This window comes from Dicentrarchus labrax, unplaced genomic scaffold, assembly GCF_905237075.1.
Source record: "Dicentrarchus labrax unplaced genomic scaffold, dlabrax2021, whole genome shotgun sequence".
NCBI lineage: Eukaryota > Metazoa > Chordata > Actinopteri > Moronidae > Dicentrarchus > Dicentrarchus labrax.
Genome location: NW_026136702.1, coordinates 5,632,585 through 5,658,715, shown reverse-complemented (window position 1 = coordinate 5,658,715; position 26,131 = coordinate 5,632,585). Strand labels below are relative to the sequence as shown.

At 42.4% G+C, this 26,131-nt stretch overlaps 1 protein-coding gene across 12 annotated transcripts in view; it reads right to left on the bottom strand.

Moving 5' to 3' along the window:
• Nucleotides 1-26,131, bottom strand: part of lyst (lysosomal trafficking regulator) — a 58,712-nt gene that overhangs the window by 13,930 nt on the left and 18,651 nt on the right. For 5 of the 12 annotated variants that reach the window (XM_051415334.1, XM_051415247.1, XM_051415327.1 and 2 more), the window contains 24 exons: nucleotides 25,112-25,202; nucleotides 22,143-24,243; nucleotides 18,012-18,960; nucleotides 17,724-17,909; nucleotides 14,936-15,092; nucleotides 13,280-13,491; nucleotides 13,088-13,154; nucleotides 12,432-12,541; nucleotides 11,125-11,741; nucleotides 10,837-11,010; nucleotides 10,581-10,741; nucleotides 9,663-9,853; nucleotides 8,753-8,998; nucleotides 7,250-7,423; nucleotides 6,236-6,385; nucleotides 5,322-5,459; nucleotides 5,038-5,236; nucleotides 4,817-4,945; nucleotides 3,635-4,259; nucleotides 2,396-2,576; nucleotides 1,760-1,929; nucleotides 1,395-1,625; nucleotides 1,045-1,211; nucleotides 45-197 (listed from right to left, as the gene is read on the bottom strand). In XM_051415334.1, the coding sequence (XP_051271294.1) occupies nucleotides 45-197; nucleotides 1,045-1,211; nucleotides 1,395-1,625; nucleotides 1,760-1,929; nucleotides 2,396-2,576; nucleotides 3,635-4,259; nucleotides 4,817-4,945; nucleotides 5,038-5,236; nucleotides 5,322-5,459; nucleotides 6,236-6,385; nucleotides 7,250-7,423; nucleotides 8,753-8,998; nucleotides 9,663-9,853; nucleotides 10,581-10,741; nucleotides 10,837-11,010; nucleotides 11,125-11,741; nucleotides 12,432-12,541; nucleotides 13,088-13,154; nucleotides 13,280-13,491; nucleotides 14,936-15,092; nucleotides 17,724-17,909; nucleotides 18,012-18,960; nucleotides 22,143-24,243; nucleotides 25,112-25,202 (7,579 nt within the window). The remainder of the gene's footprint in view (nucleotides 1-44; nucleotides 198-1,044; nucleotides 1,212-1,394; nucleotides 1,626-1,759; nucleotides 1,930-2,395; nucleotides 2,577-3,634; nucleotides 4,260-4,816; nucleotides 4,946-5,037; nucleotides 5,237-5,321; nucleotides 5,460-6,235; nucleotides 6,386-7,249; nucleotides 7,424-8,752; nucleotides 8,999-9,662; nucleotides 9,854-10,580; nucleotides 10,742-10,836; nucleotides 11,011-11,124; nucleotides 11,742-12,431; nucleotides 12,542-13,087; nucleotides 13,155-13,279; nucleotides 13,492-14,935; nucleotides 15,093-17,723; nucleotides 17,910-18,011; nucleotides 18,961-22,142; nucleotides 24,244-25,111; nucleotides 25,203-26,131) is intronic. The other 7 variants (XM_051415297.1, XM_051415319.1, XM_051415308.1 and 4 more) reach the window with 7 other exon arrangements.

Below are 26,131 nucleotides of genomic sequence, written 5' to 3'. Positions count from 1 at the left end.
AAACTGCACACCTGATTTCTACTGTTTCTGTGTGAAATACTCACCCGCGATGCTCTTTCGCTTCTGGTAGATGGCGTGATGTGGCGAGGTTGGTGCATTAACTGAGCTGCTGAGCTTCTGAGGTTCCTGATTGGCTGTTGTCTTTATGAACTCAATTGCTGACTGAAGGACGCGGAACTGCAAAGCCACTGCCATCTCTGGGGAAACAATAAGACACAATAAACTTTGTCATGTAGGAAGTATTGACTGATGACGATGTGTACAGATTGATTCGTGGCGGGTACATTGTACTTCTCGAATTTTCGATCGAGGGATCCAGACTATGTCTAAACAGCCTGCCTCTCTCAACAGAAAGTAAAAACACTTGTTTGACTAAATATTATGCTTTAATTTGAGTTTAAACATGTTACCATGATTTTAAATTCATTTTTTTGCTCTTGGGTAACATTTTTATCAATAAAACTTGCCCACAAACACAGATGAAAAGGTAGCCTTATACAGCATTAAGTGGCATTCATCAAGTTGAAAGGAGTCATTTACAACAGGTTTGCTGAATCTAACTTGGGAGAAATGTAAGAGATGTTTATGTCACAAAAAAATTCTTGCATTAGGTCCAATGAGGGCAGTAATATAGTTGAGTATAATAACTAAAATGACAAACAAGCAATAATAAAGGTTGCCATGTACAGAGCCATAATGCCTTTGTAATGTTTCTGTGATCACAGAATGATTATATCAGATAAAAAACAGCAAATAAAAAAGTGCTAATGGGAAAGAGACGGCAGAGATATTTTTCAGAGAGCAAATTTAGGGAAAAATGAGAGAAAACCATTTAGTGAGAAGATGGAGATGTGAGATATTTCTCAAATTACATTTTTTCTCAAATGGGTTTCCACTCTGCACTTGTAGATAATAAAGTGACAGCCCAGTTTCTTTCTGCAGCAGAGCCTGACAGCTTGATATCATCCAGAACTGCAGAGCATAGTTGATGACAATGCTGATGTATTTTGCATGTGTATTGAGTTTCAGAAATCCTGTCCTCACCCTGTGTGCGACGCATCTTGCTGGTCTGCATGAAACCCAGCAAGGTAATGAGGTCTTCAATGATGCGGAAGTACTGTGACCCCGAAGAGCTGCAGGAGTGGATAGTCACAGCAACTAACAGCTGCTGGATGTCACACACCAGGAGCTTGTAGTCATTCAGGGGAATACTGAAGGTAGGACAATAAGAAGAAAAAAAATATGAAGCACAGGAAGTCTATCACTCACATATGCCAGATCAATGAACAGTGAGAGGATTAATGATTTAATTCATTGCTCAAAGGTTCAAAACAAAAACCCATGAACCCATGGAGGTGTTTGAATGAATCATCCTCTTGTTCTGGCAGCCGTACCCGTTCTCCATGCCGTTGAGGGTGGAGAGAGTGTTAAAGAGCACGTAGAGCAGCCCGTGGTCTAGCAGGATGTCTGCCAGCTTGGGGCAGGCGTTGAGGAGCTGAAGCAGCATACACAGGATGTTGTGCACCAAGGAGTTCTCATACAGGGAGTTCTCAATAAGACCCAACACTGGGATGATACAGCGCTTTCTGAAGGGTGAGATATTTTCCATTTCCTCCAGGTCCAGACTGGAAAGCAATAGGGATAGAAAATAGTGGTGTGCATCAAAGACGTTTATTCACACTGTAGACAATCTTATGCATAATATTATAAGATAAAAAACAGCCTATGGTGCTAAAGAGTGTATTGTCCCAGTACTCACTCTTCCTCCAGGCCCACCGACCGTCCAAACAGCATCTCCAGAAAGCATTCGAGGAGCCCCTGGCTGCCCTGATGGATGTACAGCTGGTTGGCCAGCAGCGAGAAGCCATGGTTCTTCAGGAATTTCTCCTTCTGCTCCTTGAGGGCTCTGCTGAAATAGGCATCCAGCAGCTAGGAGAATAAGGGCAGAACAATATGAGGTAACCTGAAAAGAGTAAAGACTCAAAACTGGCAATATATTGTGATTCTTTGCTAACATCCTGCCATCGATTTCAGAGTACAGTATCTTCTTACAAATCTTTATCACAGACAATTTAAGGAATAGTATAGACATTTATGGCCGCTTATTTGCCATTATACTGAGTGTTAGATGAGAAGATCGATACCACTCTTATGTCTGTATGATGAATATGTAGCTATAACCACCAGTAGGTTGGCTTACCTTAGCATAAAGACTGGAAATGGGGAGGGAAGGTAACAAAATCTGCCTAAGAGGACCTCTAAAGCTCTCAAATATAACATAAATGTGTAAGTGTGACTTCTGGGAATCAGCAAAAACATTTATCACTTTGACTCCGGGCGCCAAATCACATCAACCTGACATACAGTATACGAGATTCATGGGAGGGGAACCAACCTTCATGACTCCTTGCTGGATAAGAGGCGACGAGTGGTTAACCAGGACGATGAGGGCCTCTGGTTGGATGAGCTTGTCCATCACCTCCTCAAGCATGAGGTCAGGCAACAGCTGCAAGATGCCCTTCAGAAGATCATAGAGTCCGCAGCAGATCAGCACCAGGCAGTCCTCAGTGCTGGACCTGAGAAACACAGCTTAGACTTCAGTTACTGTGTACTGTGCTCTCAAAATAGAGAAAACAAAAGGATATTCTAATATAATTTTAGGTTTGACAGAACTTTTACAATATTTATTTAGATTAGGCTCATGAATTGTCACTTGTCGTCCATTGTGTATGCAACTATGTAAAGAGAGCCTGAGTGTTCAAATTAGGTATTTTCATAATCAGCTGCGATAGAATTGAGAAAGCAATTATCTTTTTAAATTCTTGGCACAAGACAAATTTCTACATTTACTAACAAAACGCTGCACACAAAAAGTGCTGGAGAAATTTGTTTTGGTAACTGAGAAACAAATATTTTTCACCCCAGTGTTATAAAACTTGCATCAGTAAAAAGAGAAACTGTTTATCAAAGAACACTAAACAATCTGTTGCACTCCTCAGTGAAGACTTGTTCAAAGTATCTATTTTCATTAACAGTGCCAGAGCAGTTAAAGCTTAAAATCCAAATATAAAACAAACACCTGCCATGAATTTGGGTTTTTTTCTTTTCTGCACAGCTGGAAAATCCTCACCAAATCAAAGCAGATGTCTCGATGTCAGACAGGCCACATTGTGAATAATAAAAAGACATTGGTGACTTTGGTGAGAAAGCAGGATTACAATAAGAAAATGTTTTTTTAATTTCCTATCAGCTTATGTCAGAAGCTTTCTGGGATGTAGAAATAAACTGAAACTGTCACAGAAGTACAAATCATTTTCGAAGTTGGCTAAGGATAATTACCATAACAAAACTGTATTTAGATTATGCAAATCCTTTTGCATGTCTTTGTCGGGGTATTTATCTCTTTTGGAGGTACCAGAGCAAAACCCACATAGACATGAACGTGCAATTAGATATAATGTTGAAAGAGAGTGTCAGTGCTCACTGTAAGTCATGTATAGATTGGCCAAGGTTTGGTATGGACTGATTTAAGATTATAATTAGCAATGATACTAAGTATCCACTTAGAACAGCCTTTTCTTGAGGTACAGTAATGTTGCATGTGAAACTCAAACAAGCTACAATGACAACGTACCTGTCGTTGGATTCAGTCTTGCTGTGCGCCCTCTCGTAGCCGGGAGAGTAGGTGTAGCTCTCCCAGTCTTCTGGCATGGAGCCCCGGTCAGCCGCACTGGGCCAGCGGCCGATTGCTAACGATCCATTCGGAGCAGGGAAGGCCAGGCCCAGACTGGCCAGGTTGCTGTGGCTCCTCTGGAAAGACTGGATACCTTTCAGGCTGTCAGGGCGGCGTGGCGCCTCATCACTGGCCCAGTCAAACCTGTCCTCAGACTCCGCCACCCCCACACTGCCCTCCGCTAGGCTGTCCACCTCTGCCGCCTCGTCCCGCTCCTCCTCCACGCTGATGGAAGGGGTGCGCAGGGCTCCTCCCTCGCCTATGTCCTTAGAGTCACAGATTGTCTTGGCTGATTCACAGCTGCTCAGGAGCTGCTCATCTCCTCCACCCTTCTTGAGAGTCTCAGTGCTGCCAAGGGCCTGCTGAGTGGTGAGGGAGACCCCATCACCTTCACCTGCCTCATTTGAGCTACCGTGTCCAAGTCGAGGTGTCAGTAGAGGGGAGGAGTATGGAGATGGCGCCAGACTAGGTGGGCGTAACGACTGATCATCACCTCCGTGTTCAGGGGAAGGACCGTGGAGATGACCTGGAAAAGAGAACAAAATGATTCAGCACTTTATTAGACTTTGTAACTGAAGGTAACAAAGGGCCTTATTTGCATGCAGATGCAGTATGTAACAACAGTGCAAATAGCACTGCAAGTGTTATTTTATGAATAATATTATAAAATATTATATTGATAGATGTGTAACTGTGATGGACATGACGTGGTAGTGCAGATTCATTGCTTTTTACTGACAACATTTTACGTTTAACTGTGTTGAGACAGAAAACAAATATCTTTTTGTTGTTTTTGTCCTGTTGAATTTAGCACAATGTATTGCTGCAAGCATCACAGCTAAATCCTTTTCATTCACACAGCCCTTTCCTAAAGTTGTAAAGAAATAAAAAGAACAAAACTCAAAAAGCAAGGTTATTATGATAAAAGTATAATTGTAAAACTGAGTAGAACAATGGAAGCTCAAATAAAAGAGCTAAATGGTTCTAGCTGGAAAGATATTTAAGATGTATAATAAAGACAGGCTCTGTAAGAACTACTGTTAAGAGCAGCAGTTAGAATAAATCTTTTTTAAGCAGCCGTACCGTCGTGGGGAGCATCAGTGAAGACAGTCGGGGAGAGTGACACCACAGAGCTGCTGGCGGACTTTCCTCCACTGTTGGAGTGTCTCAGGTACATAATGGACTGCACCTTCTCCTGGTACAGCTTCCCATCTGACAAATAAGACACATCAAAAGAACTCAGTGCATTAAATTAATGGCCCTTTGATACAGAGGTACTGCTTTCAACTGTGCTGCTTCCCCACCTATGTGTAGCGAGAAGTAGAAGCTTGATGGAGTGTGGCAGACGTAGGTGTTGGTAGGCGGATGTACAGCCAGCAGGAAGTTGTAGATCAGCTTCAGCAGGTCCATGTCCGGAGGAGACCCGAGCACCTCCTGGATGATTCTGACGAATGACAGACAGACTTCCTGCGGGATGGCAGTCAGATGATCGTCCCGATGCTCCTTAAGACAAACACGATGTGGTCAGTAACAGTCTCTGAAGAGATAAAGGGTGTTACAGGGCAGCGGCTTTATGACAGTGACCTACCTGTAACACCTGGCAGGTGAGCAGGAAGCGATGCACTACTTCAGCCTTGAGGAACTGACGGATGTTGAATACTTGATGCGGGTGGTGCATCCTGATGAGGATCTCCAAGGCAGCGAGCAGTGTTTCCCACACTCCACACTGACATAAACAAACACAAACAGTGAATAACAATGGAGAGGCAGACACATTACTTGGTTCTTCATCATCTAAGATGAGAGATCCTCAGCACAGTAAAACAGGGCTGCACAGAATGCAAAACACCATATAGGAGTCTTCCATTTTGTCCGTGTTTTTTAAATACACTCTGATTTTAAAAATACAATCTGCAGTGTAAACACTCTACTTTAAACATGTGTTGTTTACCTAGGCAGACTGCATGATTAGCAGTCCATTAGTGTTTCATCCCCAAACTTTTGGGTTTGTCAGGACATAAAATCAAGATGAAAATGAGTTCAAACCAATTTAGTCCTTGCAAAGTGTATTTTTTGAAAAGAAAAAGGTATAAACTGTAATTGATGAGGCTGTGCCCACTGAGAGCTGCTCTTGAGGTATATGAATCTATTACCAGCTCATCATTAGATGATGATGTTTTGAGCTTTCTTCCTAGAAACTAGATGTTCAGATTCAGTAGTTATTCAGCATTAACAATGTTTTTCTTTTCCTATTTTTCTAAGCTTTCAGTCTGATGGGACAACAGCAAATCATCTTAAGTAACAGTTTATTCACACTGTAGTTTTACTTCATATCGACTAAAACAAAAAAACAATAAAAATCTTTCTTTTAACAACTTATGTGTTTACTTTGAATCGCCTACTTTTTGTGTGCTCAATGTATGTATGTATGTATGTATAAATATTATGTTATTTCTCCTGTAACTAATGACATATGATTGATCCTGTGTTGTATGTGTTTACCTCAGCCGTGGCCCAGATCTTCCAGTCCAACAGGACGTCTGACAGAAGCTTGATATCCTGAACCACAGCGACCGACTCGGTGTCCAAACGGAACTGCCCATCGTCCCCCAGGATGAGGATGGGTCCACTGCAACATCCATCCAGTAGAGTCTAGACAGACAGAATATTCCCAGCACATCAGAAATACAGCCACTTCTATGGTGTTTCTATAACAGAGTGCTGGTCAGTCTCATCAGACACGCGCCTCAACATATTGATAATCGCTATCTCTCCAGAAACAACCTTACAGTGCAGAGCCCCAGACATCAATAAATTCTCCATGAAGTCAATTTTTTGGACTGCTTATCACTCCGTCAAAAAGAAATGCCATTTACTCCCTCAGCAGCCCTGTCTGTATTGATCTGACTCTATCATTTGTGACCAGCTTCACTGCAGTGGTTGTAAATCTTGCAGTCCTTTGGGTTCCTCCACTGAGGTAAGATAGAAGCTTGCAGTCTCATACACAGTTAGTTACATTATTCATCTGTCTGACAAGTGAATTCAATGCAATAAAAAGGTTAAACTTACAAAAGAGAGATTTCTTTTGCAGCATAAACAGAAAAGTACAAGTGAACAAAAATCCAACAACTGTAGCACAGCACGTTCATTTACATACAGGAATGATTATGAGTGTTTAATATCACTAATCAGTGCAGTTCTGTGCTATATACAATGCAATATGTGGAAGCCTAAAGTGACAAAGGCAATCAGAGGTGCTGTGTGACTCTGCAGGAGGCTCAGTGTTTCATCAAGTCAGACAGAATCCATTTCAGCGTACAGCCATCACACAGCTCAATTACAGACACAGCCAGAGGGTCAAGTAACAGCAGGGTCACCAACACTGGCTCAGAGAGGCACCAGTGTGTCGGGCTGGATCAGGTTCACGGTAAAAAAAAAAAATGAAAATGTTTTACTGCATAGATCAGCGGAGGCTGTGGGTACAGAAGAAAGCAAAGAGTTCAAGGTGTGACTCACTTTCAGCATATGATATCCCACGATGCATTTGGACTTGATGAGGACCTGGTGGATCATAGAGTAACCATGGTAACAGTCCATTTCATGAATGCGGTGTTGGTTAAACTTGGACAAAGACAGCAGCACCCGCAGGGCCAGAGCCTGGGTCTTCTCACAGTCACTCAGCTCCACCGTCTGGACACCGCAGACCCAGAGAGGAGAGACGAAATAAGAACAAAAGAAATGATGTTATGTGTTGCTTCCTTTCTAAAACATTATTTCACACTGTTGCTGCTACAGTTATTGTGTTCTCATGAAAGTAAAGATGATCCATCTTTGATCCAAGTTTGTCTTTAAAAGTGTCTTTTGCCAATAAGTATGAGAAAAGACTCTGTACCTACATATGATTTGTGGTTGAGAGAAATGGCAAACACATCTAAAGAAACTGATGTTTTACAATGAAGATAGAGGAGATGTGTGTGATAAGAATTTTTGTAAAGTCATATAGTCCTTTAATTTTACCATGTACATGCACTTTTGCATTTTTTGTGTTTAATTTAATTATGACTTTGGTGTTTGTTATTATTTAGGATGGGCAGTGTTTTTTCTCTTTCCCCCTTTTGTCTGTTTGTATTGCTACAATATGCTCTCAAAAGAACAACAACTATGATCTCTATTGGCAAGTTGTTACAACCGCAACAACACTAATATGACTTTACTCAACCTACACAGGAAGGTGGCCTGTAAGTGAAATAATTAATTAGGTCACACTGTCAAATATGATAAATAAAGTAGCTAATTACAGTTCAAACATGAGGTAATTCATTGCCTTAAAATATACAGTACCTACAAAAATGTCACAGCTTTGTCATTTATCTTTTGCTTACAGTAGTAATGAATGAATGTCCTTGCTGGTCATATGGAGCACTTTCATAAATATTTGTATGTCAGCATATAGACTTCAGAATAAAATGGGTCTTCAAACTGAAACTAATGATTAATTTCATACAAATTATTATCTCAAGTAATTAACTGTTCTAACTGATCTAAAAAACATCTTAAATCAGTGAGCAATGCCAAGCACAGTGTCAACATATTCAATTTACTGTAATGCCAAGACAAGGAAAGACAGCAAATTCTCAGATTTTAGATGCTGGAATTTTTACTTAAAAAAAAAAAAGCTTTTAACTTAAAATAGTAACCAATTAACTTTCTAGCAATCAACTAATCTTGATCTACTAAACAGCACTGGCTTAAAACTTCCTTTTCATTCAATGATTTCTTTGTGTGTAATAGAGGAACAGCTGACAAGCAGAAGCTAATGCAATCAACGTGTGAAGTTAAGAGACCCATTTTTCTACATTACTGTGAGGTGACTTTGAATTTTTCTAGTTTATTAAATCAAAATGTCACTTTTCCCCCCTCCGTCTAAATCCACAGCATTCCAGAAATATCACAACAAGTGAGAATCGTGACCTCCTCTGACTCAGTGAGAGCTCCATTAAAAATGTTGAATCATCCTACCTGTGCATAGAGGAAGACAAAATTTCCTGTTCCTCCAATCTTGTGCAAGACGCTCTGCAGGCCTTGGGTTTCAGTGGGGAGCAGAGCTCTGAGAGAGTTCGGCTCCAGGGAAACACTCTGCACTTCCTTGGAGCTGAATGGCCGCTGGGTAACAACTGTCTTAGCCTGACCCTTCAGCCGGATTACAGGCTCATAGATAGTGTAGACTCTGGGACTGCTTGGAGCATACACTACAGCCAAGCTCTCCTGTACAGAAACACAACACACACAGTTTTCAGGCTATACTTTCATCCTGTAACTTTCAATTATTTACAGTTTGAGGTATTTACTGTATCAGTTCGTTTTGTTGAAATTCAATTAGATTAGACAAGCAAGGAGCACAGGTAGCTGGAGGCTCAGATTTTAAGCGTGGATTTAGACCTGGGTTAAAATCGGTTTAGAGTTTAACAAAAGTTATAAAGATCCTTCATGCTTCTTGTCTTACTCCTTTCTTTTCTTTTCTTTTTTTTTTTATCAGCAGAGCTATTATCAACAAATCCATTAGCATTTAATGAGAGAAAAACTATTTTCAGTCTCGCTGAAATAGCTGCAGCTTAACTGTAATAGCTTTTTCCATTGGGGAAAAATTACTTCCTACCGTGCAGTATCATTAATGACAGCTAATTGGAACAGCACATTACTCATACACCGTGAAATGAAACAATAAATGAGACATAGGAGGGATTTGCTATGCTTACAGAGCACTTGAAACACAAAGTACGGGGTTTAACAGCAGTGCCCGTCTGCATTTAGAATCAACAGATGACACAACAGTGACAATACAATAATTCTTTGTGTATTTCATATTTCACAAGTGCATGTTGTGTGATGTAGATTTCTGAGTTAATTTGTCATGTTAACAAATACTTACAACCAAAGCTGTTGTGTCCACATCCTTGTTCTTCATCAGGAGCTCTCGTACATGCTCACACTTCAGGCCCTCCTCAGTGACAAACTTGGAGAATTCCCCACTGGGTTTGCCGTATTTGCAGGGCATGATCGAGGTGAGGTCAGGCCCGCTGGTGTACAGGTAAAGGGCCTCCTCAGATCCTATTCTGGATCCTGAAAGATGGAGACAAACAGAGTCACAATCACTGCCCTAATGAGACAAACTCTGCAAAATTCTGTAATTTGAGAGTTCAGACATGGACCCTAAGTCAACCTCCATGAGTAAATGATTTAGATTATTCCATTAATAATCCATACGGCAGTAACATATAATGCGACGCAAAGAGAGACCCACGAGGAGCCATGGCGAGCCTTTCTTGTTTTCATGAATGAACTCTGGTGAATCTCCCAGTCCTTCGTTTTCAAGAAGACACTGCTACCTACGATGAAGCCCAACAACAGCGGAGAGGCTAAAGCTTGTCTAAAGACATCAGTTGGGTTCACAGGTTGAGATCGCCTAGAGGCAAGCCATTCACAGCCAATTAGAGGCAACAAGAGAAGTATTCAGTAAGCCTCCCGAGAGAATGCTGAGAATCTACAGCACGCCAGAAACAGCCTTTTACAGCGACTAGACGGGATATGTTTTTTAAAATATAACTGCACCAGAAACCATTAATGTACATCTACGTACAGTAAACACTGCTTATAAAAGAGACATTGATGATCAGTGTTCCACCAGAGAGCAGCAGTGAGGCCGAACAGATAAAATTATATAAAAGGATTAAAACAGATTGCACGTATGCATGTAGAGTAAAATGACTGACTGGGATTAAGTGTCTAAGAGCTTACAGACACATGATTCCAGGCTGATAAAGTAGACATGAGTTAACAGGGGTCCTACCGTTGAAGAGAAGCACAGTGCCCATGCTCCAGCTTCCACCCTGCTTCAAAAGCTCCCCAGAGGATGGCACACAGTGGCCAAACATGCAGAAGGTTTTGTTGCTGTCGGATGATAAACTGGACTTTCTCGGTAGAGTGTAGTCCAAAGACACCTCACATTTCCTAGAACAGAGAGCAGATTAAACGAAGGTTAATGTTCACTTAGTTACCTGATTTTAAACCAAATTCGTACTCTTGCTGTTACAAATGTTCCTCACCTAATGCCACACACCCACACAACTACACGGCCATGGATGTTCTTCTTGCCCTCTGGCTGCTGGGTGTAAGTGAGCCCGAGGTGTTGCCATTGGCCTGCTTTGAGTAGTTCTTCAGCAGAGTCTGCCTGCGCCAGCAGCCCCGCTTTTATCTCATCGTTTGGATCTATACAAATCCTGAGGAAAACAGCGCATTACAATACTTCAAGGTCCATAAACCATGAATGCTTAAGAACTAGTAACCCATTCTTCACACACATCTTTGAGACTGTAGTCTATGCTGGAGCTCACCTGAATGTGAGAGAGCCTGTAGAGAAGTCTGCCCACACTTGAAGCATCAGTGCCTTGGAGCCCATGGACAGAATATGAATGAGGCCTTCCTCCACTAACCTCGTCCCAGCCTGAGAGGAGCCATGGTGAGACTCCGCTGCGGGAGGGTTACTCTCTACTGAAAGACAATGAGTAAAGAATCTCAAAACAAGTTCATGTTTATGGAATTCCAGCACAATAATGTTTTGGTGCAGGATCTGTGCCTCACCCTCGTCTTTGTCCCCATCCATCTCCTCGTGCTCTGTCACCCTCAGCCACATAGAGGCACTGAAGCCACTGGCCATGTGGGGCCAGCAGTTCTGCCCTACCAAGGGTAAGTGGAGAGGAGCAATGTGCCAGGGAGAGGAATGGAGGTGGCTTGGCCGGTACTCTGTATCCCCCTCCCTGCGTCCAGGAGACAGTTTGCCCTTCCAGAGCAAACCAACACTTTTCCCTCCGGCAGCACCGTTCTGTCTGGAGCTGGCGGACCCCCCTCCAGGTGCCGAAGCCCCAAGGATTATTGGAAAGGTCAGGAAGTGAAGAGGTTCCATATTCATGTTGGCCTCAACGATTTGTAAGATGCCTTTCAGTAAAATCTCCTGGCAGGTAAAAAAGCAAATGGGATGTGAGAAGGACAAAAAAAAATACAATTTAATTATTTTTAGATCCCTAAATCAAGTCAAATTAAGAAAAATATCATACACACATTGCAGAGTTGTTTCATTTCTGTATGATCCATCTAAAATAGTAATAAACCTGTGCTAACCCCATGAGTCTTTATAAATAAGCCATAAACAATAAAGAAGAATGTAGCAAAACATCTAAAATAGAAAAAACCTGGGTAGCAGCAACACAATTGCAGTCATTGATGTGTCTCATTTTCCTAGATGGCAACCACAGGTCACATGTCATTACGTTCACATGGTTAAAAATAAACCTCTCTTCCCTTTTGGGAACCTATTTCTTGGAGACAGGTTATTAATGATGTCTGCTGCTGGATTCCAATTAAACACAGACCAGTGGTAATAAGTTGTAGCGTCACATCTGTTCTGCACACATTGGTGTTAATTGTATATAGACTGGAGTGAGCCCAGGGGAGCATCATGTGTTGATGAGTTTTAAAGAACCAAGAAGTGAGAAGAGAGTGTGACAGAAAGGATGTCTTACAAATAATTTCTTGTTCCTGGTGAAAAATTTAATGTGTAGACACCATGAACATAAGCTATCAGTGTCAACACCCTGAACGTAAGCTAACAATGCTTTGTTGAGTGACAGATAGGTATATTTACAGTAGGTGGGGTCTTCTCCAGGAAGAGGCGAATCAATAGAGCCAGTTCCTCTGCTGTGATTCGCTGGCTCACCATGGCAACCAGCAGCTCCACTAGCACAGTCTGGCAATCTGAAGGTAGACAAATGAAGAGCAGATTACGTAAACAGTTTTCATTCACTTGGGCATGCACCAGAACAGCACAGGCAAAAGCACAAAACATCATCGCTGCCTGCTTTGCTTCTGGCAGAAAATATATCTGGTAAACAAAAAATGCCACGAATGAGCACCTCGGATATAAGTGCATAATATATATAATACTCAAATCCAATAGTTTGAGGATTGTGTTCAAATTGTCCCAAGAATTATTGATATCATTCACATTGTTTGTGATGTTTGAGAAATCAGTCAAAAAAAAAAGCAGTAAAAGTTGCAACCAACACTGCAAACAGGATACACTCCATCGGGTACAACTTTTCCCACAAAATGCTAAAATTATTCACACTGAGTATGACGTTCGAACCCTGAGGACCCAGTAGAAATGTCAGCAGCAGGAAAGAAAATCTTAGGAACACGGCAAACTGAGTGTGCCCATTTTTTTTTTGCTCTAGATGTCACACATGAATAATATCCTACAGTGTGAGATAAGGCAAAAATAAGCCAGAAGAAATAACAAACCTGTAAAGGAGGGGTCTGTTTGGCTGAGGATGTTGTGAAAGCCAGACAGGATGGTTTTAACTCCTCCCTGTGAGGACCAGAACAGAGGGTCAATCATATTCATCAGAGCAAAGTTGAGGGGGAAGACTTAGACAAATACAGCCTGTGGGACAGTTAAGAATAGTACAAAGAGGCAGAAGTGGTCAGCCTGACCTGGTCATAGAGCAAAGCTGCATTACGGCGGTTGGCATGCACTGCACCCAGCAGGCTGTGAAACACATGACTCAGAACCTCCAGGTCTGGAGAGCCAGAGGCGAGAAGCTGCAGTTCCATTGTGCAGATCTCCGGGAAGAGCAGCACGCCATGCCCGGGCCCGTCCACCACCACCGCAAACTCACGCAGCGCAGCAGACTCCACCTTCACTCCTGAAAGAACAACCACACACAAAAGATGAGAGACGCAGACGTGGAAGGATGATAAAACGTCACACCAAACGTGACAACACAGAAACACACACTGGTGGTTAAACAGCTTCATGATCCACAGGCATTCCCTGCTTCAGCCCCGACCTCCCATCTTGGAGGCAGCTCATAAAAATGAATTAGCCTCAGTCCTGTGCTCAGCCTCAGAGCAGCATTGGAGTCCCCACATGATTTACAGGAGAGCAGCCCAGCAGGCTCTCACGCAGCTTCTGGGACCTCCTTTTATTAATGAAGCTTGCTCTCTCTCCTTATGCACAGCTGCACAGTTTGCCTCCAACACTCACACATGCAGATACATGCTGCGTTGTGTAAATATAAACTAAAAGACTTATACCGACTGCCATCCCAGCATCCCTTAATACCATTTTGTGGAAAATGTAGATGCTTGTGTGTGGTCTGAGGTTGAATTTAATTGCAGCAAGCCACCATTTCATGTCAGATGTTTAATGATTAGCCACTGCAGGGGTTAATTTATTTATTTGCCTAGCATGAGGTCAGCATTAAAGATTGACTGTTTTTCAGGGAGTTCATTTGATGGGAACTTTAAGTCACAAGATCCAGCTCATGAGGCCACAGCGTGTAGCTGCCTGCAGTTGTAAAACATAAAACAATGACTCTATTCTGAAGGGATAAAAAAGTAAAAAGGGTGTAATCAGGCCACGTTCTTAACCTGCGAGACCAGAGTGGAGAGGCAGAGCTGACACAAGAGGCAGTTATGAGGAAAGCGATGAGGCCTGTTTCTGCGATGTCATACATATGCGATAAAAACTAGCCACTTGTTATTGCCAAATATCCTCCACAACAAACCAAAGGAGGAAGTGGGTTTGACACTGCAAATTGCTTAAAAAACCATGATGCTGTTTAACTCAAAAATCTTCCAGTGAATGTAAGAAAATGTAATAATGCATAATAATTCAACAACAAATTCAATGATCAATTCATTAGTGGGAAAAGCAAGATTTCCCAAGGCTGAAAATCAGCAGGTTTAGAGGTTGGGACCAATATATAACCTCTCAATCCATCAAGATTAGTCTGTTGACATTTATCACCAACAAAAACAAATGGTAGAGAAGACAGAGTGCATGACGTAAAAGTGATTTATAGTGTTCTTAAAATAACCCCAGGGTAGTAAAAAGGGTGAAAAATTAACCTGCAGAGGATAGTTAAAAGACTAAAGTAAAGCAAACAGTGTAATACCATTAAACCAGCCTAAGCTACTATTCTTTGGAGCCATCAGATGTGTGCAGTAGCTGAGGATTCTTGAGGAAGAGTAAATGGGAGTAAGAGAGCATGTGTGTGTGTGCGTGTGTGTGTGTGTGTTGGTGTGTGTGTGCGTGTGTGCGTGTGTGTGTGTGTGCGTGCGGTGTGGCACTAAGTGTGGACCTACCCTCTTCCTGCTTGGCCATGTCCTCAGGGTTGCTTTCACTGTCAGCGTCGTAGCCCTCCTCCTCCCCAGGTGGCTTGACGCCACAGCTCTGCACCTCGTCCACCTCCTCAGACAGATCGCCTGCCGGGGCCGCCCCCTCAGTCAACACCTGGAGCTTCTGACAGAACGAGAGTGAGACAGAAAGAGAGAGAGAGAGAGAGAGAGAGAGAGAGAGAGAGAGAGAGAGAGAGAGAGAGAGAGAGAGAGAGAGAGAGGAGGGGAGGCAAGAAAAAGTCAGGAATTTCAAATCTAATACAGTCCAAACACAACCAAACCAAAACATCAACTTGTTAACTGTTAAGCCGTTGGTAAAATAAGATTAATTTTGCAAGAGCTTACCCAGTCTTGGGGTATGTTATGCTAAAATATAATAAGCATGACAAGCAGCAGTCCTTCCACTAATACGGCGAATAAATTGCCAACAAAATGTTTTCAAGTGATGAGGGGGGGAAAAAAATACAAGATTTTGGTCATAAGACAAATATCAGCTGACTTGCACTCACACGGCCAGTTCCTTGAAGTGAACAGTCAGTCATCTCATGTGCACGTAGGCAAACACACACACACACACACACACACACACACACACACACACACACACACACACACGTAAACAGTCGAACTCTAAACCGTTTACTAGTTCAAAGAAGAGGCTTACTGTAATACACACCTCTGTTCCTTTAAACATGATACTAGGCAGGCAGCTTTGATATTCAATCGTGGGTGAAGTGAACATTTCTAAGAACAGTCCTTCAGTGGACAAATTTTTTGGCGGAAGACTAATCTTGAAGCTTCATAGCACATACTTGCAATAGTTAAGTGAACATCACACTCTGCTGGGCTCACTGAGAAAGAACTAAGCTCTTAGGAAATAGGTAAATCTATTATATAAAAAGCTAAATCCTCCTGTGTTGGAACAGGCTTAGTCAGACAGGCATTTTAAGACTTCTGAAAAACACATCTAAGGCTGTGATACGGGTGGCCCCCACTACCAGGCGGGACTGGATTTCAGTGAGGACACCCAGAAAAATTATGATCTCTACACATTTTATTAATATTTGTATTATTTTTTATTTCAACATAAACACCGACAGCTCCATTAACACACAGTGGCCACAAGAACCACATCTTTGATCCATGTTATGTGACGTGTATTGCACGGTATAAAAGAAAATTCTCCACTCACATCTAATATGTTATAAAACAACATAGCGTCTACTCAAATGTGTATATATATATATATACACACACACATACATATATATATACACACACACACACACACACACACAGATAAAAGGAAACACATACCAGGTACAAGGTAAAATAAATAATTAAAAAGAAAAATATTTGTAAGAAGTTTCTTTCTCATCCGTCATTATTGCGAGATATGGTCCGTGTGTGTGACTATTATATGTTTATGAGGACTACGTTAGAAGAACTTAAATTAACGTATAAAAATCTTTAAAACAAAGTAACAACAATGACCGGTTGCGGTTTCAAAATGAGGCTGCTCATTTGTCCACCCACTGCTTAGTCTAAACAAGGGCTGTCATTATTTATGTCTGCTGTTTTGTTGTATATCAGGCAGATAGCAGCTGCTAAGCAACATAGTGTGAGTGACCACACGGCCGCCCTGATGTTGATGACGCTTGACTGGAAAATGTTTTGTCTTTCTCCTGTTGCCTCCTAAATAAACACCCCCGCTCTTTATATTTGCCCATGGCGTTCGGCCAAAGACGCTGTATGTGGTGACTTAACACAATCTGCTTCAATCTACTGAGAAACAAGCAATTAACAAACAACTGTAAATAGAACTTGTGTATTTTTTCAATAGTCATCTGATTGGTTAATGCCTGTATTGATCGGTAGCCTTGATCACAATTGTTGCCTTGACAGCGGCTCATTGGGCACATTGGAAGAGAATTCCAATCATTGGGGAGCAAACGTCAAGATGCAGTTTGTTTTTCGGTCACACATGCTTTGTGTGATATCTCTCGACTCTCTCTAGCTCTCACCCCTGCCTCACACCTTGAAGCCTTTGCCAATTTGCTACCTTGTTGAAACAAGTAATGAACATTTCCTTAATGAAAGGGCATGACAAAGAATGTGCAAAATACAGAGCACAAAAAAAAAATCATTGAAACTATGCAGAAATTTAACAATTTGGTCCTTATTTAATTGCAATTAGTTACTGTTTCTGGGCATTGTATGCCCACACGATAGGGCTCACAGTAGATAAACAACAGAAAACAATGAGAGAGAGAGAGAGATGGCAATAATATGTAATGAAGTATATGGTCAGCACCTTGAACCTATATTCCACCAGGTTGCCCTTAGTTAGTAATTTTAATTGAACCGTACCAACATACACTTAATGGGTAACTAATGTATGTTGGAAAACAGGCAGTTAAGATTGGGAAGTTGTTGATGTAAGAAGATTATTTGCACATAAGGCACAAACAACAACATTTATAGTTTCAATACAAAGAAATTCTATTTAAAAAGCTTCTTTCAATTGCAAAGAGGTTGTCCAGCGGAACAGATAAAGATTGTCCAGCGGAACAGATAAAGATTAGGTAACATTGTGCCCAGAGTTTTATACTGCGATGAGCATGGATAGCACCTGCTGTAGCTGCAGAGGAATCAAGTGTCTGGTGCCAGGCTGGCTATAACCTGACCTTGCCTCTTGATACACGAGTAGCTCAAAAAACTTGAGAATGTAAAAAGGTGCAGTAACTTCACTCACAGTTTCTCCCAAGGCAGGACTCACCCTGTCTGGCTTCTCCTCAGGGGGATCAGGACAGGATGATACCTCTGCCAAGGCCACTCTCAGGAGAGAGTCAAACAGAGGAACAGCCAGGTCAGAGTTCACCACCCCTGAGCGAGCGAGCTGGTCTCTCACCTCAAACAGGGTCTCTTCCACTGACTGGAGCTACAGACAAGAGGAGACAACAATTTATTGGAAGCCAGGGTTAAACGTTTTTTTTTTTTTTTTGTGGTTGATGTGGTCCGATCAATATATTAAATTACATACCTGATAAGAAAGCTCCGGCTCTGTCCTCTGCAGGGCCGAGTTAGCACTGTGCAGACAAATAGCCAACAGGGCCTCAAGGAGACGAATACTTTGTAGTTGCCACTCTTCCTCCAGCTTCTTTGCTGGATCTTTGGTCTTTCCCTCAGCTGGACCGGTGCCAAAGGTGTCAGCTGAATCCTGAGCTGTCTCCTCCAGTCCCAGAGAGGTAGCTGAGGCAGTGGACTCGGGGCTGCCTTTGCCCTTACCGTCCCTCTTCTTCTTTGCTTTCCCATCCTTGGTCTTACAGGAAAGCTTCTGAATAACCATGGCCATGAGGCGTAAGCAAACATCCAGTCCTCCTAGCCGGAAGAACTGCCTCTGAAACAAAGGGTTGGCTAGGTAGATCCACCGACATACTGACCAAACATCTGCAGCGCGTCGTACCTGCTCTTTGGAGGGCAGAGCCACGCTGTCCGGGGACAGGTAAGGCAATCGCCCGCCTAGGGGTTCACTGGCTGTACTGTCGTAACCTGAAGTGTCCTCAGAGTCGTTGGCTGAGTCCCGGTCAGAATCAGCCTCTTTGCTGACACAGAGGAAGGCCACGCACAAGAAGAGGTTGATAACATGGAGGTGGGTCTCTGCTCGGCTGCGCCCAGGTCCACGGCCCTGCCCGCTCCGGCTCTTATGGCGTGGATACGCCTCCTTTAGGCCTTCGTAGAACTTGCTGAGGCTCTGCGGGCCCTCTCCAGCCCCTCGGGACCCCAGTTCCTCAGCCAGGCCCAAGACGGCCTCCCTTTCTTCGGCATCAGCACTCTCCAACTCCTGAAGCACCCCATCGGTCTGCTGGTATCTAGTGCCAATTATCAGAGTCTCAAACACCTTCAGAGCCAAAGAGCGTGTCTGGTCTAGGTAGACAAGCTCGGTCACCTGATTGAGCCCGTTACAACTGACGAAAAGGTCTCTGATCACCCTGTAACAGAAAATTACGAAGAAGAAGAGAGAAGAAACTAAGCAAGGTAAACATTACACACACTCAATATAAATACGGGCAACTAACAAGACTCATAATTAATTTTTTCAACATTTTAATGCACTATGCCATTAATTGACTTAACTATTACACACATACACATGCCTCTCACTGCCCACGGAACAGATGAATGTGGTGACAGAAAGGGTGGATGTGAACTGCACACATTTAAACTCTACTAGAACTCCCAGCAATTAAAATAAATGGAACCACTCGGTCTAATCTAACAAACTCTACAACTAGTCAATCAGAGGAAAAGCCATTGCCATCACACAGGACCCGTCACACTCCTACCATCACTCATTTAATTTCCTCCCATCAGGTTGCAGATATAATTTCCCCCAGGGCACAACAACAGCTTTAAATAAATGAGTCTACTTCTATTAACATGATAAATTAACTGTGAAGGACACTAACATTGTAGATGAACACACCTGCTATACTTGTTAAGTTCCAACTTTATGCTTTTTGCGTGTTTTTTTTTTAACTGAGCCGCATGAAACACAAATTTCTGTCACGTTATCTGAATGTGAAGCGTATGTTATTTAGCAAAACAAAGCTGACATTTTACCCTTTTAAATTTGTTTACTACTGGTATACACACACTACTGATGAATAATAAATTAAGCTATTACAATGTAGGGTAAATTAACTTAAAAGAATAATGTGTCATCTGTGAATGAAGGTTAAATCAACATTTGGCAGGAGAAAACAACACTCTCAAGAGATGTGCTGACATTAATCTCAGCATGGGATTGTCTACCGAGTATGTTCAGGAACAGATGTTCAGTTCAAGGTTTGAGCTCAGGGAATGAAATAGATATATTTAATAGATTACATACTTGCTGATTTTCCTCTGATTTTCCTCTAATTTACACCCTTTCTCCACCCTTCCTCTAAATTAATGTGGAGTTGATTAATTCTGCTTTTTCAGAACATTTCCTCCTTTCATTAGTGGTGTGCAAGTCCATCAAGATGACTATCCATTAGCCTGAATATTTAATACTCTCATCTGAAAAAATTCTGCAGAAAGCAAAAAGGAGCAGTGCAAGACGTCAGATGATGTACAGCTTTGAGAAGATTACTTGTCTTTTAAGTTATCTTGCAACAAGATAACTGTTGGCATGCTTTTAAATCAATGAGTATGGTGTATAAATAGGAGATGTACGAAACATAACAATAGCTAACCATTTCAAAAGGAAACTACAACAATTCACATGACCCCAGGAGGCCTAAAATCAAACTTTTTTGCTTGTGTAAATGTTTCTCACTCTATGAATACACTATGGGAGCAAGTGATTATTTACCTTGTTATCTTATCTATCTGGAAGTTAAAATATTCATCCATACTCTAATAACAAATAGATAAAACTTCCTCATTCACATCTATGTCAATCAAGCTTAACAATACAAATAATACCTTTAACCTAATGTTGTACCCATATCTTAAAAAAGTATGTAATTGGCCCACCAGATGGAGCCGTATAGTCTAACCTGGTGAGATTGACCATATAGGATGAGTTGTTTCGTCCTGTTCAGAAGCAGTAGTTCACTAAGCATCCACCTACAAGTCATCATTTTGCTTTTGATGGGCATTAAATATTGCAATTTGTTTGCCAATGTTCCAGGCCCGCTGAAAAATGTTTTTCTTTAAACTCATAATACCAGTTGTATGTTACATTTGAGCTACCATTGTTTTATTTACCTTGTGTGCTGCCACCTGAAGTTTCAATAATGTACAATTGTGATAAAACAGACTAAATCCAGTGTATTAAATAAACTGTATAGCTATAAAATAAAAGCTACATAAAGTGGAATTCTAAGAGTTGTTTTGAACAACACTCATATGGCTACAGGAAGGTGATTACGTGGCAATATTGTCTGAACAGTAGATACGATTTTGTGTCCTGGTAGTGGTAGATATTTTAGCCAATGTGTACTAGTAAACTAGTATGGGTGAAAATTTGCTTTTAAAAGCCTGAAATCAGGATGATTTCTCTGCTCTTGACTTACTCACACTTTTACACTACAACAGAATTGATCAAGTATTCTTTATTTGTTTATCATTAACCAAGAATTCCTGAATAAAAAGGTATTTAAATGTGCATCCTGGGTACAACCAATTATACATATTAATGAGCTTCCTATGTAAATATATACATTATATATAGAAGGATATAAAATTGTCTCTAAAGTGTCTTTTGAAAAGGCTCAGATGACACGACTGCTGTTAAGACTTTGAATGCTATTCAAACCTGCAGACAGCAAAACAACATACTCTGAATTTTGCCCACCACTGACAGACTGCCTCAAAGCATCCATCCATCCATCCAATTTTCTATACCCACTGATCGTGTTTAAGCTCGCAAGGGGATTCAATCTATCCCAGCATGCATTGGGCAGGAGCCAGTATACAATCCAGACAGGTCACAAGGATTAAACCACGGTCAGAAAAACACATTTCAAAGCTGAGAACTCAATATTCACTGATAATACCCAAACTAAAAGTAAAACCTAATTAATACAGTATTAAACCTATTACATTTTGGCTGAGTTTTGTTAAATATATCCAGACAAACACCACAAGCACCTGCTTTTGCCAGACTATTGTCCTCATAACAGCGTTACATAAACAGTCAATTATCTTCCATCCCTCACTCAGTCCACAAAGCTGTAATAAATTATGGATTAGCATCAATTAGCAATGACCTGGAGAGACAGATCTAATGACAAACAATGTCCCAGTGGATTAGGTGTCTTTCAACTTCGACCTGGCTGATTATATTTGCTTTGTGTGATAGTATAAAAGATGCAGAATCCATTTGTTCAGTGAGAAATCTGCTTAAACATTTTTCAAAACAACCATCTGTATCAATTGAATGTAACAAGAGATCAGTCCATACACATTATTGTTGCTTCTGAATATTTACTTAATCCAAGCAGAGACACACATCTATCTACATAAAAAATTTAAATCTAAAACACATCTCTGGCAGAGCCCTGAAATGCTGTACAGTACTACAGAGAAAGTCAGAAAGACTGACTCAAACAACCACTGAAAATAGACGGATGATCAGGGGAAAAATTAAACTCATCTTTAAAATTGATGTAAAACCGCTCACCTTGATTTGAGAAGGGCAGGTAATGTTTGCAGGTAAATGAGTAGGACCTCCACAGGCAGGCACCGTGTGTGATAACTGCAGACCTGAGTACAGACAGTGGAAACCCCCAGCTGTTGGGCATGGTGGGCCAGCTCTACCCCTCTCTGCAGCACAGGGTTGAAGATGTGTGTGTAGAGCTGCCACTGCACTATAGCATTCCCCCGCAGGGTCAGGTGGCACACATGACCAGCTATCTGCTGGCTCAGCTGCCAGTCATCACCGAACACTAGCTCCTGGTAGGCCTCCAGAGCATCCCACTTCCACAGCATGTCCTCTGCCCCCCCTCCACTTGGAAGAATACCCTGGGAGCGGTAGCACAGACTGGTAGAGACGGCTGAAGGGTCCCCGTGCTGCAGTGTCTCCTCCAGGCCTGGCAGCTGGCTGCTGTCCAGAGTGCAGATGTTACAGGAGGCCAGCTTGGCTTTCTCTGAGGGCTGCCCTCCACCAAGTTGGTCAAGGATCAGTCTGCCCAGAACACTAAGAACATGAGACTGGTAACTACGTAGACCTGGAGCTTGAAAGGCATGGAGCAGGGGTCCTACAACTGAGCGGGGATCCATACAACAGCAGATTCCAACAGCCTGCACCCCAGCCAGTACCTGCAACACAGCTGGACCACTGGGGGAGAGTCTCTGCAGGAGTCGCAGACACTGATGAGCACAGGCAGCCAGGCAGCAGCAGCGCTCAGGGTAACGCACGCCGTCACCCTCCATCCCTTCCTTGCCTTCTCCGTCCTCTTCAAAGGGGTTGCGTCTAGCAGCCTGCTTGAAAGCAGAGACTGGCAAACCTGACAGATCTCTATGGTGATGCAGAAAGTGGGAATATTCACAGCGGCGGTGGCGGCGTCTGGCGCACACAGACTGATGCAACTGCTCTGACTTTGCCTTCTTGACTGCACTGATGATCTTAAAGACCCCTGCAATGAGACCTCGTAGCCTCTCGGAAGCCTCGCCTACTACTTCAGAATCCCTGGCCCTGCTAAGTCCCTCCAGCCGCAGCACTGTGGCCTCGAACAGCTCCAGGCCGCGGTGCTGGACAAACTCATGGATGAGCTCCAGTGCCTGGCTAAAGAAAAAGGGGTTGGGCGTGGAAGCCTGCAGGCAACCCAGCAGCACTTGTAATACTCCCTCTAGAAGCTCTGGCAGCAGAAGTGCCCTGTGGCGATAGCGGGAGAATGAAAAGTCATCCTGGACCTCCTGCAGGGTCTTCTTAGGCCGAGGAGCAAAAGGGTTAGTCTGCCTCTCCAAGCAACTCCGGATTTTGAGGGTGGCTCTTAGCAGATCTGTCAGGCTGCGTCTCAGGCTATCTGGGAGGGTTTCACTCTGACTCACATCCACGGACATCAGGTGCAGGATGGTGCGTAGAAGCATCCTCTGGACCAGTGCGATGGGCTCTTCTGTCCAGCCTCCAGCAAGCTCCTCTGCCCCTGTTCCACCTCCACCCCCTCCCCCTGGACCACAGCAATCTCCAAACTCAGTCAGGATCTCTGTGAGAGTAGGTACGACACTAACTGCCAGGCCAGGGTTGTGGTTGATGCTCATGTCAAACTTACAAACCTTCTCCAGCAGGGAAAGCAACACATGGCAGAGATCAAAGGGCGAATTTTCCATGCGGTTGAAAATTGATATTGCAGCGGGGTCTGTCAGGGTTTCAGTGTCCGTCATCTGGGACCCAGGGGCTCGAGGGTGTGGGTATGGTGCACTCATGGTTTCTGTAGCGGTGGTGGATGTTAACTGAGAGGCCTCTGAACGATGATGCTGACAGCTTACCCGGATGGTGGAGCCATGTGACCTACGGCTCCTTGCACCACCAGGGCCTGGGACAGCTTTGTCTTCAGGGTTGGCTTCTGAATCTGAGGTAGAAACCTGGGACTTCCGAGCATCCTTTACAGAGTATCTCTGTGCTGTCCTGCGTGACCTCCGTGACTTCCAGGTGCCACTGCCAACACGGGACCGCTTTCCAGAGTTATGTTCATCTGTCACAGCCTTCTGTCCTGCTCTGAGAGGGGTGGCCTTCACCTCCCGGCTAAGGAATACCTCCAGTAGGGACGGCAGGGTGAAATCTGTCAACACACAGGAACAACCGTCTGGTTAAGTCACATTTAGGAATTTTGACTGAATTGAATTTGTGTGATTTTCCAAAAAATGTTACTTTTTAAAGTTTAAGATGATTAACATAAATCACAGCTGTATGCCAATCAGACTATTCAGAGTTTTTTAAAACACACTCAGTGAGGAAGAATTAATTAAAGCAAAAAATGTCTAGGGTCCTTGTTAGAGAGGATCAGCAGTCCTGTACTAAATACCGGTGTCATCTTGAGGTCACTCTCCTCAGCAACCAATAGACTTCTAATTTTGTAAGGCTGCTTATGTTCGTAACACAAAGATTCAACATAATGGAGACCCTGACTATAATGGCTAACATCTCAAAATGAGTACAGCACACAGTTTGCAGTATTAAGCAAGTAAAATACAAAATTAAAACAAATATAAAAATGAGTCATTTGATAAGAACATCACAGACACTATGTACACTCAACAGAAATGTGCACACATTCCACTGCCTTCACACCCACCAAACCCAATGCTGAATCACTGCTTAACCTTGATAATTCCTAAAGAATTATGTAAAAGATGGACGAAGATTAAACAAATATATAAATATAAAAAGCTAGAGAACATTTCAGGCCCATGAAATGCAGTCTGCATTTCAGTTCGTCTGTACAAACCATATCACTTTACAGTTAGCAAATCACAAAGAACCGAATGCACAGCAAATTCTATACTCATAAATTGGGCATGTAATTGATATTACTAGTAACATACCAGGAAGTAGTTGCACGCCATGACAGCTGGGAAGCGTGAGGTATGTGCTGTTAACATCAACATTAACATGAACAAATAATAGAGGAAGTAAATGTAGGTACTGACCTGGGGCTTTCTCCTCCTGCACAGGGATCTTCCACACCAGTGGTAGCAGGGACAGCAGCAAAGTGAGCAGCTCCTCCCGGCAGGTCAATTCCTGAGAGTGCAATAAAACACACTGAGGTTACCTAGAAAGCGTCCCTGCCTCTTTCCCTTTGGTCACACTCTGATGTCACACCCAGACACTCCCATCAAGACAAACTCTCAAATGTCCCTTTGGGTTTTACTACTACTCCTCCTACTACTACTACTTCTACTCCTACTACTAGAATTTCACACCTTTAAAAGTTGTTTTGAATCAGAATTTTCCAAAAATTGGTTTTCATCCCAAGACTAACCGATTTATATGTTTATTTGTGCACATTTAGTTAGCTAGTTAGTTAGTCTTCAGTGCAAGTGTGTCAGTGAGCAATGTAGCGTCTACATGACAGCCTTACTTCCAAGACCTTGTGGATCTCATGTTTATCCAGGGCATACCTCACAGCAGAGAGAGAACCAACTCCTCCATGTGTTAATTAAAAACAATCAACCTACTCCTTCATGTGTGAATTAAAAAACGACCAGCTTGCTGATTTTTCAAAACTGCACAGTAAAACAGTATTTTATTTTCACAGTAAAATACACACTGCATTACACTTAATTGAATCGATCATTATCATTTTGTGCATTTTCACCATCAGGTTTTTGTTACCTTAGAATGAGCTGCAGAAGGGACAAACCAAACGCTGGATTTAGGTAGGGGCATTCACTTTTTTTCCCAATGCGTTTTGTAGCCACCGTAGTTTTTCCTTCGCACTTGGGTCGCTAGGGTGAAGCGAGCAAGTTGCGATCACCACTTACTACACCACTAGATGTCACTAAATCAAGTAGGCATTTTGTTAGATACTCTATTACTATTTTCATGAATACTTTTACTTCCATTAAATTACAGCTTTTACAGCTTTTTACTATTGCTCATTTAATACTGGATTTGTGAGACTGATACTCGGATTTTGGACTTTATTTTATTATGATCAAGATACATAC